The sequence below is a fragment of the Urocitellus parryii genome, chromosome 6 (assembly GCF_045843805.1).
Source record: "Urocitellus parryii isolate mUroPar1 chromosome 6, mUroPar1.hap1, whole genome shotgun sequence".
NCBI classification, from domain to species: Eukaryota; Metazoa; Chordata; class Mammalia; order Rodentia; family Sciuridae; genus Urocitellus; species Urocitellus parryii.
In genome coordinates this window covers 178536754-178554490 of record NC_135536.1, presented here as the reverse complement: position 1 = coordinate 178554490, position 17737 = coordinate 178536754, and the positions used below count along the sequence as shown (strand labels likewise).

Here is a 17737-nt window from a genome sequence, read left to right as displayed (position 1 = left end):
AGGATCGTGAGTTCAAAGCCAGCCTCAGCAACAGCAAGGTGCTAAGCAACTCAGTGAGACCCTGTCTCTAAATAAAATACAAAATAGGGCTGGGGATGTGGCTCAGTGGCTGAGTGCCCTGAGTTCAATCCCTGGTACCACCCCCCCCCCAAAAAAAAAGAAGAATTTAAGAATATTAATACCTATTTCCTAGAGTTATTAGGATTAAAGCATATACTTAAAATGTCTAGAACAACCTGTGGGCTGGAGGTGTAGCTTAGTGGTAAAGAATGTGCTTAGCATGATGAGGCCCTGGGTTGAATCCCCAGTACTAAAACAAAATCAAAAAACAGAACCTGTCACAGAATTAGAACTCACAGGGGCTGGGGATGTGGCTCAAGCGGTAGCGCGCTCGCCTGGCGTGCGTGCGGCCCGGGTTCGATCCTCAGCACCACATACCAACAAAGATGTTGTGTCTGCCGAGAACTGAAAAATAAATATTAAAAATTATCTCTCTCTCTCTCTCTTAAAAAAAAAAAAAAAAGAGCTCACAATATATTTTTGTGGCCGCACGCATGCCAGGCGAGCGTGCTACCGCTTGAGCTACATCCCCAGCCCCACAATATATTTTTATTTACTAGGAATGAAAGTTTCAGGACTGGGTCTGTGGCTCAGTGGTAGAGCACTTGCCTGGCACATGTGAGGCACTGTGTTGGATCCTCAGCTTCACATAAAAAATAAAATAAAGATATTGGGTTCACTTTACAACTAAAAGCAAAATTTTTTAAAAAGTGAATGAAAATTATATACCAGTAAATAGCTTTTGACACTGGGGGTTGAGCCCAAGGACATTTTTATCACTGAGCTACATACAACCATCCATTCCCTAGTCCTTTTTATTTTTATTTTGAGACAGGGTCTATTAAGTTGCTGAGGCTGGTTTTTAACTTGTAGTCCTCCTTCCTCAGCCTCCGAGTTTGCTGAGACTACAGATATGCACCACTGCATCTGCTTTTATACCCCCCCCCTTTTTTTTACTGGACTCAGGGATTTTGATGAAATAGCTGCACACATGTTCTTGTCTAGCATCATCCTATTTCCCTGTCTTATATACTTATCTACTAACAAGATTAACATAATCTGATTCTACACTAATATTTATTTTGTGTTTTCCTGCAGGAGGCTGGGAATCTATATGATATGTTCCACACACGGAATCGGTTACACCACAAAGCCTATCAACACAAAGTTAGCAACATCATTGATACAATGTAAGAAATTTAATTGTTACTTCCCTACAAAATTCTCCATGGCACTTTGCCAGTTGAGATTTCCAGATAAAATCAAGTGAATTTTTAAGTGAGTAAATCTGAAGTGATTTCCTTAAACAAACAAAATCTAGCGTAAACTTAGTTGGAGGAAGAGTAGAAAAATGTGTATGGGGTATAGATGGAGGAAGGAAAGTAGAGCTGGCCCAGGCTAAACATGAAGAGGCAGTGCTGCAGTGGACCTCTGCCCCATTAATTACACACGAGGTTTAGTCACCAAGGTAATAGGAAGCAGGACATGAACAACTGACATTGTTGTGAGATTAATAACAAAAATTAATTTTAAGAAGTAAGAGTGATGTCTGTCCTTGTGCTGTCAAACATTTATCAAAATTAATAGCATATTAGGCTGGGGTTGGGACTCAGTGGTAGAGCGCTTGCCTAGCATATGTGAGGCACTGGGTTCAATTCTCAGCACCACATATAAATAAATAAAAATAAAGGTCCGTTGACAACTAAAAAAAAATTTTTTTTAAATTAATACATATAGTAAAACCAATAGGAATTTCATCTCTTTTTCCCTGATTCACTCAGAACCATAGCAAAGTCTGTATATGACTCGCCCGTGAGTTCTGACCCCAATCAAAAATTGGGGGCTGGGGTATAGTTCAGTTGATAGAGTGCTTGCCTAGCATGTACAAGGCCCTGGTTCTAATCCCCAGCACAAAAAAAAAAAAAAAAATTCAGTGTTTTAACCCATAGAAATTTATCTTTACCTCTGTTTTTTACATATTCTTTATCATGTTAGTGTGATTGATACTTAGGTAAAAGTTTGTTTTTTAATCAGAGAGCCTGAGACATCTGAGTTCAAAGCCTGGCACTGCTTCTTCCTGGCTTGCTTAAAGAAAAATTACATTTTTTCTGTGTCTGTAAAATTGGAGCTGATTATGCCTGTCTTTTTATTAGAAAAGTTAAATAAGATAGTGGTATCCAAAACCCTGCCATAGTTCCTGGAGCTTAGTAAGCACAGTAACTCACAGATCACCATGCACTTATTTAATCTAATCAAGAACCAGTTGTTGGGGCTGGGATTGTGGCTCAGTGGTAGAGCACTTGCCTAGCACGTGTGAGGCCCTGGGTTTGATCCTCAGCACTACATAAAAAAAAGAATAAACAAATAAAATAAAGTTATTAAACAACAAAAAAGAACCAGGTATCTTTAGAACATTGTACTTCAAGATTTTATTTTTCTAAAGTAGAAAGATACCCTTCAATGAGGCATAAAGCAAATATTCAAAGCTTTCTAAGTAATTTTCACACAATCTACTTTAGGATTACAGATGCTCTCCTCAAAGCTGACCCCTACATAGAGATTACAGGTGCTCAAGGAAAAAAATACCACATTTCTACAGCAATTGATGACATGGAAGCCTTCACTAAGCTAACAGGTAAGAACTAGAAGATAACATAGATGGCCCATCTCATAGATAGTGTAAGCTGTCCTTGGATTGCAAATGGGTTATTTTACAAATGTTCAAATATATTTTGCCCTCCTAAATGATTATATATTCTTAGATTTGAGTTTTATCTCTGCCTTTTAGTAACAAGGCAACCACAGTAAAGTGATTTAACCTCTCTGAACCTTAGTTTCCTCATGTATAAAAAGAAAGTATACAGCTGGGGATGTAACTCAATGGTAGAGTGCTTGCCTAGCATGCATAAGGCACTGGGTTCAATCTTGAATATGAAGTGGGGATATATATTATCTATCTAGCATATAGTTCTGTAGTGATGCTTAAATGAGGCAGAGTTCCTAATATATACTTGGAAAGTAAGTATTCAAAATTCATTATTATTTAGTTTATAACAAAACTAGACTACTAAAAAACTTTCAACATTATTTTCATTCTAAAACATGGGATGATAGGAATATCTCTCCATACTTTGGCAGAAACAATATCTGCAGCTTAGGGTGAGAGAAAATAGGTGAAGATGTGGCAGCTAGTTTTTTAAGCTTGGAAAGTGTAGATTGGGAAATAAAGATCAATAAAGCAAAAAAGTAGGCCTCACTAAGTTGTCAAGGCTAGCTTTGAAGTTGTGGTCCTCCTGTCTCAATCTAGAGTCCTTGGTTGCAAGTCACAAAATTGATTCTGTTCAACCAAAAATACAACTAGAAAGCAATCAGTAGAATCAGTAGAAAGATGAGAATTTCTGAAAATGGACAAAAATAACAGAAGCCAAGTGGCCTAAGAAACAGATCTGGCTTTTGCCTCTAATCCCAGCCACTAAAGAGGCTAAGGCAGGAGGATCACAAGTTTGAAGCCAAACTTGGCAACTCAGTGAGACCCTGTCTCAAAATTAAAAATAAAAAGGGTTGGGATGTAGCTCAATGGTAGAACACCCCTGGGTTCAATCCCCAGCACCAAAATAGGAAAACAAACAAAACAAAAGCTGCTGCTTGCCCAGGTACTTCCCAAGGTCCTACTGTTCCAACATGCATAGATTCTGTTTGCAGCCCACCACCAGAACAAAACTGAACCAGATCTTCTCAAACTATCTTTGAAGAACCAACTTTTAAAGTTTCTAACCCCTTGTAGATTGATACTTTCTGTAAAATATGGTAAAAATGAATTACTGGGGCTTGGGGTGTAACTTAGTAGAGCACTTGCATAGCACATTAGAGGCCCTGGCTTCAATCCCAGCACCATAAAAAAAAAAAAAAAAAAAAAAAAGAGAAAGGAAGGGGAGGGAGGGAGGGAAGAAGAAGAAATTACTAGAAACATCTGAAGATTACTACGTTTACTGACTGATAAAATTTAGCATAACCACTCATGGTAACAGAATACTTTATAATACAACTACCTGAACTTTTCTAAATGTCAACATTTTGATAAACAAATCTAGTTCCAGATTAAGAGAACTCATAAAAAGCATGACCCCCTAATATTATCCTTATACTTGATTGATTTCTCTATCCAACAAAAATCCTTAAGTTAAATTACTGAGACAAGTAAACAAATTTAAATGTAGATTATATGTTAGATAATGCTTTTATATCAGTATTGAATTTCTTGTTCTGTGTGTGTGTGTGTGTATAGTATTGTGGACTGAACCTAGGGATGCATTACCACTGAGCTACATCCTGAGCCCTTTATATTTTTTATTTTGAGACAGGGTCTCGCTAAGTTGCTCAGGACCTCACTCAGTTGTTGAGGCTGGCTTGGAACTTGGCAATCCTCCTGCCTCAACCTTCCAAGCCACTGGTATTATAGGCATGCACCACTGCACTCGGCCTGGCTAAAAACTTTTAATGGGGACTGGGATTGTGGCTCAGTGGTAGATCCCTCTTCTAGCATGTGCGAGGCCCTGGGTTTGATCCTTAGCACCATATAAAAAATAAAATAAATACAATAAAGATATTGTGTCCAATTACAACTAAAAAATAAATATTTTAAAAAATTCTTCATTATTAAAAAAAAAAGCAGGACTGGGGTTATGGCTCAGCAGCAGAGCACTTGCCTCGAATGTGTAAGGCACTGGATTCGATCCTCAGCACCACATAAAAATAAAGGAAATAAAATAAAGATATTGTGTTCATATTTTTTTAAAAAACATTTAAAAAAACTTTTAATGAAGGAAATTTTCAAAATTCTGTGTATTCATCACTTAGCCTCAACAGTTATCAACATAACAATTTTACTTTTATCCACCATATCTACCCACTCCCATAAAAATTATGAGACTATTTTGAAGCAGATCCTAGATGTAATTTTATTTGTGTATATATAGGGATAATTATCTTTTGTAAATAACAACAATAAATCAATCTACTTTGTGTACCCATTCCCAAGCTTGACAGGCATCAGTCAACTCTAGTGCCATCTTATTTTCTCTCTCTCCTTCCCATGCACTGGATCACCTTGAAGTAAATCCAAGTCTTCAACTGGAACAGTTTTTTCCAGGTTTTATTGGTACATTATAATTATATGTAACGGTAGGATTCAAATCCACACATGTGCACACTATAACTATAATTTGGTCAATTTCATTCCCCAGTTCTTCTCCCCCCAACACTCTCTCTCCTCTACTGGCCTCTCTTCTATTTTTATGGGATTTCCACACACACACACACACACACACACACACCTTTTTTTTTCTCTCTAGTTTCCATCCTATGAGAGAAAACACGAACTGGAACATTTTTCTTTTCTTTTTTTTTAAATACATTGCTAGAGTCCTAATGTGCCTACATTTGTGAATTGCTTCTTGAAATCATTTCAGGAGTAGAGCGGTAGACATGTCTTTAAATCTTGCTCTTTCATTTTATTTTTTTTAAAGAGAGAGAGAGAGAATTTTAATATTTATTTTTTAGTTTTCAGCAGATACAACATCTTTGTTTGTATGTGGTGCTGAGGATCAAACCTGGGCCGCACGCATGCCAGGAGAGCGCGCTACCGCTTGAGCCACATCCCCAGCCCTTGCTCTTTCATTTTAATATGACTGCAGTTTCATCACATTTGCAGATAACATTTTTCTGGAGATTTTATACTCTTCTGATCCCAAATTGGATGCAGCACAAAAGGTTTTAAAAAATATTGAATACCGTAATCTATACAAGTATGTGGGTGAGACCCAGCCAGGAGAAGCAAGGAAGATTGAAAGGGTAAGTTGAATTATCAAGCATCTTCCCGTTGGTGAAAAGTTATTGCACTCTCGGTCCTCCAAGAGGAAACCATTAATCAGTCAAAATACCAGTGCCGAAGGAAGGTGCTGGGTTGTGGCTTAGCAGTAGAGCGCTCGCCTAGCACATGTGAGGCCCTGGGTTTGATCCTCAGCACCACATAAAGATAAATAAATAAAATATTTTTTTTTAGTTGTAGATGGACACAATTTATTTATTTATCTTTATGTGGTGCTGAGGATCAAACTCAAGGCCTCACACATGCAAAGCAAGTATTATACCACTGAGCCACAACCCCAGCCTCAAATATTTTTTAAAAATAAAAAAATACTCGTGCTCGGTACTAAGCTCTTTGTATTTATTCTCATTTAATCTTCACAGCAACACAGTATTCTTAGGCCTTTGTTCTGTATGGGAAACTGAGTCTTGGCTAAGGTTAATAACTGGCTCATGTGCACCAGTCAGCAAGGATTCAAAGCCAGGCCTGACTGCAAACCTTCTCTCTCTCATCCAGGAAGACGGGAGTCCTCAGATTTTGACTAGATCCAAGCACAGAAAAATGAACATAAGGGAATATATCTAAGGACCCTCAAAATAATGTACCTGTATGAGTGTCATTGAGTCTCTTGAGGATCTGTTTTAACTATCGTTGACCCTTGAACAGTGCCAGGGCTGGGGGGTATTAACCCCCATCAGTCTAAAATTTTTTTATGATTTTTGTCTCCCTACAAAACTTAATTACTGGTCTGGGGTTGTAGCTCAGTGGTTGAGAGCTTGCCTTGCATGCATGAGGCACTAGGTTTGCTCCTCAGCATTGCATAAATAAATAAATTGATCAATTAATAAAGCTATTGTGTCCATCTACAACTTAAAAAAAAAAAACTTAATTACTAATAACAGCCTGCTGTTGACTTTACTGATAACATAAACAGTGAACTTGGAGAGGTCATATTTTTTACTTCAGTAAGCAGTTTCCTGGAGAGAGGTAATTGCTCTCGCCTTCTCCTTTAGTTCAAATGTCTGTTTTCACCTCCAGTTTAGTAAGGTTTTTTTTATTGTTGTTTGCCAGAAAGCCATACATGAGTCAACTGATAACCATGCCCTACCTCATAGTCATTTCTTGGGTTAGATTTTATTTCCCCTTATTTGACTAAGAGGTTAGTGTCATTTTTTTTTTTTAATGTGAAGTTTTGTTATGAAAATTGTTTTATTTTTTTAATAGGACAGCATTGGTAAGAGCTGTAATTCTATAATTGTTAGGGATAGCACTAACTTTTTTTATTTTTTTTATTTTATTTTATTTTTTTTTTTGGTACCAGAGATTAAAATCAGGGCCCTATCTTCAGCCCTTTATTTATTTAGAGACAGCATCTCACTAAGTTGCTTAGTCCTTGTTAAATTGCTTAAGGCTGGCCTTTGAATTTGGCAATCCTCCTGCCTCAGTCTCCTGAACTACTAGGATTACAGGCATGAACCCTGCCCAACTCTAACCATTTTTCTTAATGAAGTAACTTTTTGTTGCTATTTTCCCCTTTCAGTACTGGGGATTGAACCCAGGGGCACTCTACCACTGAACTAGATCCTTAGCCTTTTCTTTTTTTTTTTTTTTCTTCCCTAGGGGTGGAGGGTAACCGGGGATTGAACTCAGGGGCATTAGACCACTGAGCCACATCCCCAGCCCTATTTTGTATTTTATTTAGAGCCAGGGTCTCACTGAGTTGCTTAGCACCTTGCCATTGCTGAGGCTGGCTTTGAACTTGTGATCCTCCTGCTCAGCCTCCCAAGCCGCTGGGATTACAGGCATGCACCATTGTGTCCGGCCTTATTTTTTCATTTTAAAATCAAGTCTTACCAAGTTGCCTAGACTGGGCCTCAAACTTGTGATCCTCTTGTCTCAACTTCTCCAGTTACTGGGATTATAGACATGTGCCCTTACACTTGGTATGGAATGTCATTTTTAGAGAGGGAACCTTGTTTATTTGTTTGCTTGTTTGCTTTGGTACCAGGGATTGAATCCAGGATGTTTTACCACTGAGCTACATTCTCAGCCCTTTTTATTTTTTATTTTGAGACAGGGTCTTGCTAAATTTCCTAGTGCCTCACTAATTTGCTGAGCTGGCCTGGAACTTGTCATCCTCCTGCCTCAGCCTCTTGAGTTACTTGGATTACAGGCTTGCACCATTGCACCCAGAGAAAAGGAACTTGTTTGTGGCACAAGTACTAAATGATGCAAAACTGGATTTCTAACATGGTAATCTCATCTTTTCTAGAAAGACTATGAACACCTTCCAAAAAAGGTTGCTGATGCTAAACCTGATGGTATATTCCTGGAGGCTGAAATGAAGGCTGAAGATTTCATAGTGGATGTAAGTAATTGGCCAAATAGACTAAATGAAGAATTTTTTTTTAAAGGCACAATTCCCCCACATTATAAAATTAGTACATGTTCGTTGTAAAAACTTGGAAAAATACAGAAAGAAGGAAGGAAGAGAATAACCTGGGGTCTCAGAACCAACATTATTTACTGGTTTTAAAATTTTCTTTGTGCTGTTTTATCAGTATTTTTAATATAATTGTCTTGTGATTAATAGAACACTGTATATTGATTTTAAAAATTTCTTTGATCACAGAAGTACAACATGCCAATTAGTTTTTGAAATTGCCTACATAAATACGCAAAGGAAAAAGTTTAGTTTTTTTAATTCTTATTTTCATAAAGGCCACAGTATCTTCTTGTATCTGATGAGAAGCCAAATAGCTTTCTTATGTTATTTTTTCTATAGGAAATGGTTTTTAAAGTTCTGCTCCTCTGAAATTCGAGGACAGTGTTCCCTTTATTTGTTTTTCCCTAAGCCTCTCCTCTGTACTTTCCTGCTGGCAAATCCTTGAGTGAAGGGCAGTCTCTCCATGTCATTCTTTTTGGCAAAGGATAAGATGAGTAAATGAGTGGTCCATGAGCCCACTGTCTGTTCATCTGGCTCATAGTGAAGTGCCTGGGATCTTTAGGTCAAGCTGCAGTTTCCTGTTTAATTAGAGGAAGTTCCACTAGAAATAAAGGGATCTCTTATTTTGACTTCCTGAGACTCTGAAAGACTTCACTTGCCAGAACGTCTTCCCTGGGCTCTTGCCTGCCTGCCCTGCCCTCACTGCTTTCCTCAAGGGACTGTCTTGTCTTTAGTGCAGTGGGCAATCCTCATTGTCCCTCAACTTCCCATCTGGTTTTTCTCTCAAAGTGCGGTGTCCAGATGGATGTAGGACCAGAGATACTTAAAGTGCCCACACATAGGAGAAGACGTACACATGGCTGTTAGACTTAACCTTACCAATAATCAAATAAGTTGATGCAGCAGTGAACATTTATTTTTTAACTTCAGACTTGTGAAAACAAAAAGTGATAAAAAAATTCTGGGATAATAGAAGTATGTGAATGTAGAAGGGTAAACTGGTACAAAACACCAAGTTGGAAGGCCTTTCTGGAATTAGAATTGACCCAGAAGTCCCATTCCAGGAATCCATCCTAAAGGTGTGATCCTCTTGCACCAGCCATCTGTTTTCTCCTCAGTTGACACTGTTGGCGCAGCTCAGGGTCTTCCTCTCTTGCGTCTCTGCCACTGTCCTGGGCAGCCTCCTGCTCTGCGTGGAGCCAGCTCTTCGGTCTCTCCATTTTGTCCTCAGAGACCTCACCCACTTCACTTCTAGCAGATTATATTTTGAACTTCACCAACACTTCACCAAAACTACCCTCTCTATAAAATCACTAATTTAAATATCCTGTGTTTTGCCCACAAACCCCTTTCCTCTCCATTTGCTTGTTCTTCGCTCTTCAGGGCCTCCTGTCATCTTGTACTTTCTGACAGCTTGTCAGTTTTCTCTCTTTTTCCTCCAGTGTAACTTGGATTTTCTGATTTGTTAAGTTGGTTGATTTCTACAGTCACCTTCAACTTCTTTACCTAGCAAAGGCTGAATAACGTAATAGCCTAACAACCTGAATTGAATCTAAATTTCTCCCTACCTGTACCTGGCACACACATGCTGCTGGAGACATTCACTACACTGCTGTAAGTGCAAGGTCACAACCTCTGTACTTTTTGCAGGCTTAGTGCAGTCTGTAGTCTCCATAATGATTATTTCAAATGGTCTTTACTTCTCTCAGACTTCCACCCATGCTCCCCAATCCCAAGTGTATTCACCCTTAGTGTATAACCCAACCTTGATCCTTATTTCAGAGAAAGTACATATAAGCCATTTAGTCAGAGCTCCCTCATCTTGCATTACTAAATAAGCAAGCTTGCTTCCACCTGCAGTTCTATTTAGCTTTACCTCTATTACAGTGTGGAAATGTCTTCCTTACTAGTGATTTAGGAAGTAAGCTTTCTACTTAGTTCTAGAGTAACACTGTGCAACAGAACTTCATGTAATGACAGAATTGTTCTGCATCTCTGCTTCCTGTCTCTGCTGGCTATTGAGCCCTTAAAAGTATGGCTGCTGCAACTGAAAAACTAAATTTTTTATCGTATTCAATGTTAATTGACTTTAAATTGTTAAAAGTCTTATGGGGTGTGGTGGTTTGTGTCTGTAGTCCCAGCTACTCAAGATGCAGTAGGATCACTTGAGCTCAGAAGTTTGAGGCCAGGCTAGGGAACATAGTGAGACCTTGTATAAATTAAAAATGAAAATCTAGGAACCTCATGGGGCTGGTGCCACCTCATCCAGCATTGCCGCTGGAGAGCCTCCACAGTGCATCACTTCTTGTGGAACCTATGCTCTCACTTCTCTCCTGCCTCCTTTGGACTTTCCCATCAGAAGGTAGACAGTCTTTGATCTTAAGAAAACTCCAAATACCACACTCCTTTTAATCCCTCTCCTGCCCTTCAGGGTAAAATTCTTGAAAGTTGTCTCTCCTTACCTTTTTCTTTCTTTCTTTTTTTTTATATTTATTTTTTAGTTATAGTTGGTACAATATCTTTAATTTATGTATTTATTTTTATGTGGTGCTGAGGATCGAACCCAGAGCCTCACCTGTGCTAGGCAAGCACTCTACTGCTGAGCCACAACCCCAGCTCCCTCTCCTTACCTTTCTGAGGGTCCCAAATCCTTTTCCAGGTGCAGGTTGAATACTCTTTATTTAAAATTCTTGGAAACCTGAAGTGTTTCAGGTTTCAAAATTTTTCAGATTTGGAAATATTTGCAAAGAGTTTACTGCATTTATTAGCATTCTAATCCAAAAATCTGAATTTCAAAATGTTTCAAAATCCAAAAATGTGAATTTCGTGTCAGTACTCAAAAAGTTTCAGATTTTGGGTTTTCCAATTAGGGGTGCTCAACCTGTATTTTTTGGCTCTGTTTAACAGCCAGACATCTTAAGAGTTGTCTTCATTTATTTTTTATTTTCTCATTTATTCCCAAATCTTTCTTCTGTCGCCATTATTATACTACAACTACTTTTGCCAAGATCAACAATAACTTTGTTGCTAAATCCATCAGGAAGTTTCTGGCCCTGCAGCTTTGGAGTTGTTTGTTCTTCCTAGAAATATCTTCCTACCATGGTAGGCCTGGTTCAATACTGCCCTCTGAGTAAAGCCACTTTCCCAGGAAAACATTTCCAGTCATTTGGTAGCATCCAGGCTACTTTATACCTTAGGTCTACTGTTAGAAAGATTCAAAGCATCCTTTGCTTTTCTTGGTAGCTCATATAACAGATGTGGTTGCTTTGTAACTCTTTAATTGTTTGTTCAATTTCAGTCTAGGCCACATGGTCTGTGGTGGCTGGGATTGTATAAAAAATGTGATATATCTAGTGTCTACCAGGGTCTTATCATAGTAGAATAACTTTATAATATGTTGAACATGCAGATATATTTCCTCCTTCCCCCAAGTTTTTAAACCAAGTTCCTGTAGCTGGTCATGCACTAGAGTTATTTTTATTCTACCATATGGCAACTTACTAGTATTCTTACTTCTGAACCCCCAGAGGACTCTGATCTATTTCTTACAATGATCTTAAATTCAATTCTTATGATTATGTGATTACTTATTGCTTTAAGGTTATCAACATGGATTATGGGATGAAAGACAAGAATCCAATTGATCATGTTCGCTTCTATTGTAAGAGTGACTTCAGCAGAACCGTCAGTATAGATAAAAGTCAGGTAACTACTTATATAAAATAAATACCATTATAGTGGTACACATTTGGCAAACCTTTATAGTAAAATTGTATTTTACATGTAGGTAAGATTCTAAAGTCCATGCTTAATATTTATTCTTTAGTTTTTAGGTGGACACAATATCTTTATTTTATTTTTATGTGGTGCTGAGGATTGAACCCAGTGCCTCATGCATGTTAGGCAAATGTTCTACCACTGAGCCACAACCCCAGCCTAGTTTATCTTTATTATTAAAGTCTATCTTTAGGGCTAGGGTCGTAGCTCAGTGGTAGAGCACTCATCCAGCATGTGTGAGGCACTGGGTTCAATCCTCAGCACCACATGTAAGTAAATAAAATAAAGGTATTGAGTCCATCAGCAACTAAAACTATTTTTTTTAAAGCATATCTAGGTGAGACCATCTTAACAATAGCTTTTCCTGTTTGTTAAACATCAGTGATAATGCAGGGTTTTGCTAAAGGTCAAGTGATGATTCTGGTGGGAGATGGATGCTGCATGGTTGGAATCTCAGCTTAAATTTTTCTTTGGATTATAACTGAGATAAAATTGCAAAGTGATATAGTACTTTTTTATATTTATTTTTTAGTTCTAGATGGACACAACATCTTTATTTTACTTTTATGTGGTGCTGAGGATCGAACCCAGTGCCCTGTGCATGCCAGGCAAGCATGCTACCTCTTGAGCCACATCCCCATCCCCGATATATAGTACTTTTAATAAACCTCAAAAACAGTGCTCAGGCCAGAGATGGTGGTATATACCTATAATCCCAATCTTGGGATGTTGGGGCAGAAGGATCACAAATTTGAGACCAGCCTGAGCAGTTTAGTGAAACCCTGTCTCAAAATAAAAAGGGCTGGGGGTATAGCTGAGTGGCAGAGTACCTGCCTGGCACGCACAAGGCCCTGAGTTCAGTCCCCAGTGTGGGGGATGTTGCGGGGGGATGCTCAAGCACCTGGGGAACAGCTGACACCTCTAATTTATGAGTTCAAGGTGACAGTGAAATCTTTTCTCTCTTAAATAGGTTTCACAGCTTCTACCAGAGAAATTTGCAGAGCAGGTGATTCGGGTGTATTGTAAGAAGAAAGATGAAAAGAGTTTGTTTGCTGCACGACAACTTTTCGTTCATTGGTGTTTAATCAACAACTTCAGCAAGCCGAAGGTACATGGCCTTATTGACATACTTCGCGTATTCTTTAAATTTTTTTTTTTTTTTACATTCTTTAATTTTTAAGGAAAGTCATAGGAATCTTTTCCATCTACTGAAAAGTTGGAGGCTTTTTTTTTCGTAATGGGATTTGAACTTAGGGGCACTTTACCTCTGAGCTACATCCCCAGCCCTGTGAATAGTGCTTTATAATAGTTTCACTAGTTGTCTTATCCAGGCCTCCCAATGACCCTGGCAGATGAGTCATAGTGTCCCCATCTTTTAAAGATTTCTACAGAGTAGTTAACTTGTTAAAGGCCACATAAAATTGATAACTTGTTTTATTGTTTTTTTGACAATACTGGGGACCAAACCCAGAGCCTCAAGTGTACTTGGCAAGAATTCTATTTCTAAGCTCTACCCCTTGCTCAATAACAAGTTTTTTAACTTGCTATTTCAAGCTCAGGATTCCCAACGTGGTTAATTTGGTATGCCAATAAACTTTTTATATTTTCTAGAATGAGAATAGAGAGATGGAAGAACCAAGGTACAGTTGCCAACCCTATAGAGAATGTTGTTAAAATTGACTGACATGGAGGAGGCGACCAGCACAGAGAGTGGCCACTCCGTGTATGTTGACTGATTGAATGTAATTGGTAGTGAGATGCAAGGGTCACTGTGGTTCTTTGTGTCACAAATTCAAAGAATGAGATCCATGAACACGAAAGATGAAAGCAAAGAAACAGAATTTATTAAAGTAATAGAAAGAAAACAGAGGTCCTGCAGCAGGAGGGATCCCCAAGAGAAGGGTTGCCTACCGGTCTGTTGTCTAGGGTTTGTATGATAAGATTAGAGGAGAGATAGGTGGCCTTGAAGACCATAGGCTAGAGATTTCAAAGAAGTGGGTCTTTGAGTCCATTGAAAAGAGGTCTGGTGGCTTTTTTCCATGAAGGCCCTTATCTGCTTAGGACTGTAGTGTTTCAAGTTGACCAAGCACAGGGCATATATAATTTGGAATTTCCCAAGAGAAAGTATATCCAGAAGCAATCTACCTGCAAGCCAAGGACATTAAGGACATATGTATGCCTAAGATTCAGAAATGAAATGATGGAAACTGGCTTTTCTTTCTTTCCTTCCTTCCTTCGTTCCCCTCTTCATCACTGAGCTATGTCCCCAGCCCTATTTAGTGCCAGGGATTGAACTCGGGGCCCTTAACCACTGAGCCATATCCCCAGTCCTATTTGTGTTTTTATTTTGAGACAGGTTGTCACTAAGTTGCTTAGGTCCTTGGTAAGTTGCTGGGGCTGGCTTTGAATTTGCGATTCTCCTGCCTCAGCCTTCTGAGCCACTGGGATTACAAGTGTACCCCACTACACCAGGCTTTGGATTTTCTTTAATTCCAGTTCTCTCTTCCTGATAGGATGGTGATGTTGTAGCCCCACTTATTACACCTCGAAAACCGGAGTGGAATTACAGGGATTCAGCCCACAGTCCAGCCCACTTCCCAGGAGCAGCCAAACGCCTTAAATTTTAAAGATGACTTGGCATGAAATCTGTAATCGGACACTTACAAAAAGCCCTCCCCCAAACAGTTTAGGGGATTTAATCACATAGTTTCACAAATTTAGTAACTAGTGCTTTTATTCTGTACTTTGAATATATACACATACTAAAGGTAAGTAATTTTTATTAAAAAAAAATTCTGTTGGGCAAATCTTCCTATACGTGCTATGAAAAGCATTACTTTGCCTATTTTTAACATTAACTTTCTCCTTTAGTAGTCTATTTTCTTAGAATAACAACTCTTTATCTACTCTGAACTCCTATGACAGGTGATTGTTTTTTGTTTTTAATATAGAAATCAGACAAGGGCACAACTTTGAAGTTGAAAGTGTCATGAACAAAAAAAAAAGAAAAGAAAGTGTCATGAACAGACATGATTAAAAATAAATAAAATCTCCGTCCCCTGAGAGATGTCTCTCAAACCCAAAATTTCTCTACTGAGGATAGCTTCTCAAATGATACCTAAACTTACCAGTGAAAGACGTTGCCCTCACTCTGGTAGCCCCTACAAGCTGCACGGCTGTGGTAAACGGTAGACCAGGGCCAGGAGTCACGGCCAGGGCCAGGAGTCGGCTCCAGCTCTGGTGAGCAGACCTGGGGGCTCCGGCCTCTTTGTCTTTCCTTTTTTTTTTTTTTTTTTTTTTTTTTTTTTTGCGGTGCTGGGAACTGAACCCAGAACCTCTTGCAGCTAGGTATACACTCTGCCACTGAGCCACACTCCGTCCTCCTCTTCAGTGGAGCATAAAAACCTCTTTCAGAAATCTGCAGAGGCACAGGATCCTTCCAGCCAGGTCGCCGGAGTCTGCTGTGGCTTCAGACCCAGCAGCTTGTTTTTCTTTCAATTCTCACCGTCCATCTCCTAGGGCCTCACCACTGCCCAGCCTGGAGAGGCCTCCCTCTAGCCTGTCTCCTCATCTGCCTTTTGAGCTACTCAGAGGTCGTCACAGGGACTGTCCTTGGAGCTATTCTTACCTGGAACTTTGTTTTCGCATTTTCCTCCAGGCATTTTACAGGTTTCAGAGCAGACTAGACTGCCTTTCCTGAGGTTGGTGACTACCAAGTGGGTCCCAGCTTCCCCTTTGTAACTTGATGTTCCCAGCAGTAGAGAGGGTACCATCATGGTCAGGCAGTGCTCCTGTGCCCAGGGGATCCCCTACCCCCAGGGTGTAGAAGTTCACCAAGAACAAAGTCTGGGGTTGGGGCCAACGTGGGCAGTGAACAGAGAGAATTCTTATGCACTGATGCTCCCTGGCAGCATGGAACAAGGTGGCAGTGGGCAGCCAGAGTGAGTGGGGAGCTCAGGCCACAGGCCAGAAGTACCTGTGCTGTCACTTTCCACTGTTCTCCTGGGAGTGATAGTCAACCCTTGATTCTCTACTGAGGGATGGAAAGTGGTGACAGCCCAGGGTCCCAACTGTTCCAAATGCCCTGCACCTGATGTGGATGGAACAGCCCCTGGTTACAGTGGAAAGTGGCAGCATCACCCCTACCACGGTGCCCTGGTGGGGACAGTTCACACATGGGCTCATGAAAGCACAGGGGAGGTTCCAGGTTGGATCTGCTCAGCCGAGGTGCCTGTAAAACCTGCAGGGGAAACGGCTGGAGGTCTCAGCTCCTGTGCCCAGACTCATTGTCAAGAATGTAATATTTTTGTGCCAAGATTTATTTTTCCTGCCACTTTTATTTTTAAATCATTGTGGTTTACTCTGCAGTTTTGTAATCCTAATATTGTATCATTGTGCTGACTGAGAAACGACTTGAATCTGTTTGTTGTTGTTTTTGCCTCTTTCCTTACATGTAAGGCAGCTGCACTTTATGCTGTTTGCAAGTGTTTTTATTATGAGAACCATGTGCCATTAACAAGGCTAAATTTTTCTTAAGAAACATCTTGACTCTGTATAAAAAAGGGATTTTTACAGCTTAGTCTCTAGAGTTCCTGAACATTGTCACCTTGAGACTGTGAATAGAACCGACTGGTTCCTTCCGCTGGTTGAGGGAAATGGCTGCAATAAAGCTTCACGAATGTGTCTCCAGTGTGGATGTGTGCTCTTGAGCCACTTTCTCCTTACCCTGTTGTGTGCCCAGTCTGACTCTGCTGTGCACATGAATGCGGGCCGTGCAGGACTCTGATGTTGCTTAGTCCTTCCACACCGTGGGGTCAGTGAGAGGCATGGCAGTAACAAGGTCCCTGGCAGGGAGCTCTCCTCGTGCAGCAAGGGCAAGGAATAGCATCTTTCCCTCTAGCAGAAGGCAGGCCCTGGTGTGAGAAGGAGAGGACTAAGGAGTGTTCTTAGTTTGCAGAGCTCCTGTTGCACCAGAAAACACTCCTTTCTCTCTTCTCATCTCCTTCAAGTTCTATCCACAGAGGTTCAGCATCTTTGCCCAAATAAGCATACTGTTCATTTGCTGCTTTCATATCTTCATTGTACCTTGGTGGCATGCAGGTCCCCCAGAGTTCTAGAATAGGCACGGGACAAGAGAAGGAATACTGCTGCTAGAGTCTTTGTTAGTTCCTTGGGCTGAGCCCAGGTTTCTGAGGTTTGACAGCGTTCTTTAAAATAATTCTTAAAACATACAAGGTACAACACCACCCATGTAAGAGAATACTGTTTGTTTGTTTGTTTGTTTTGTTCTAATTAGTTATACATGACAAGAATGCTGTTTTTGTAAGAAAAAATATATATACATGTATCTCCATAGAAAATTGTTTTGAAAGATATACATGAAAACATTACTCTTTGGGGAGTTTGCATTTTAGACAGTTTTATTTATTTATTCATTCATTCATTCATTCATTCATCATTTTTGCAGTCCAGGTGTTGAACCCAGGGCCTCCAGCAAGTGCTGTACTGCTGAGCCAATCTCAATCCTTTTTTTTTTTTAATTGATTTTATTTTTTTAAATACACGACAGCAGAATGCATTACAATTCT

The 17737-nt window shown here is 39.7% G+C and overlaps 1 protein-coding gene across 2 annotated transcripts in view; it reads left to right on the top strand.

The window, feature by feature from the left end:
* The window catches only part of Samhd1 (SAM and HD domain containing deoxynucleoside triphosphate triphosphohydrolase 1), a 44657-nt gene extending 27844 nt beyond the window's left edge, over nucleotides 1-16813 (top strand). Inside the window, exons 10-16 of one of the 2 annotated variants that reach the window (XM_026383242.2) lie at nucleotides 1159-1250; nucleotides 2580-2695; nucleotides 5771-5910; nucleotides 8199-8294; nucleotides 11973-12077; nucleotides 13120-13257; nucleotides 14663-16813. In XM_026383242.2, the coding sequence (XP_026239027.2) occupies nucleotides 1159-1250; nucleotides 2580-2695; nucleotides 5771-5910; nucleotides 8199-8294; nucleotides 11973-12077; nucleotides 13120-13257; nucleotides 14663-14776 (801 nt within the window). In that variant the 3' untranslated portion in view covers nucleotides 14777-16813. The other variant, XM_077799406.1, reaches the window with a different exon arrangement.
* Nucleotides 16814-17737: the final 924 nt, after the last annotated feature.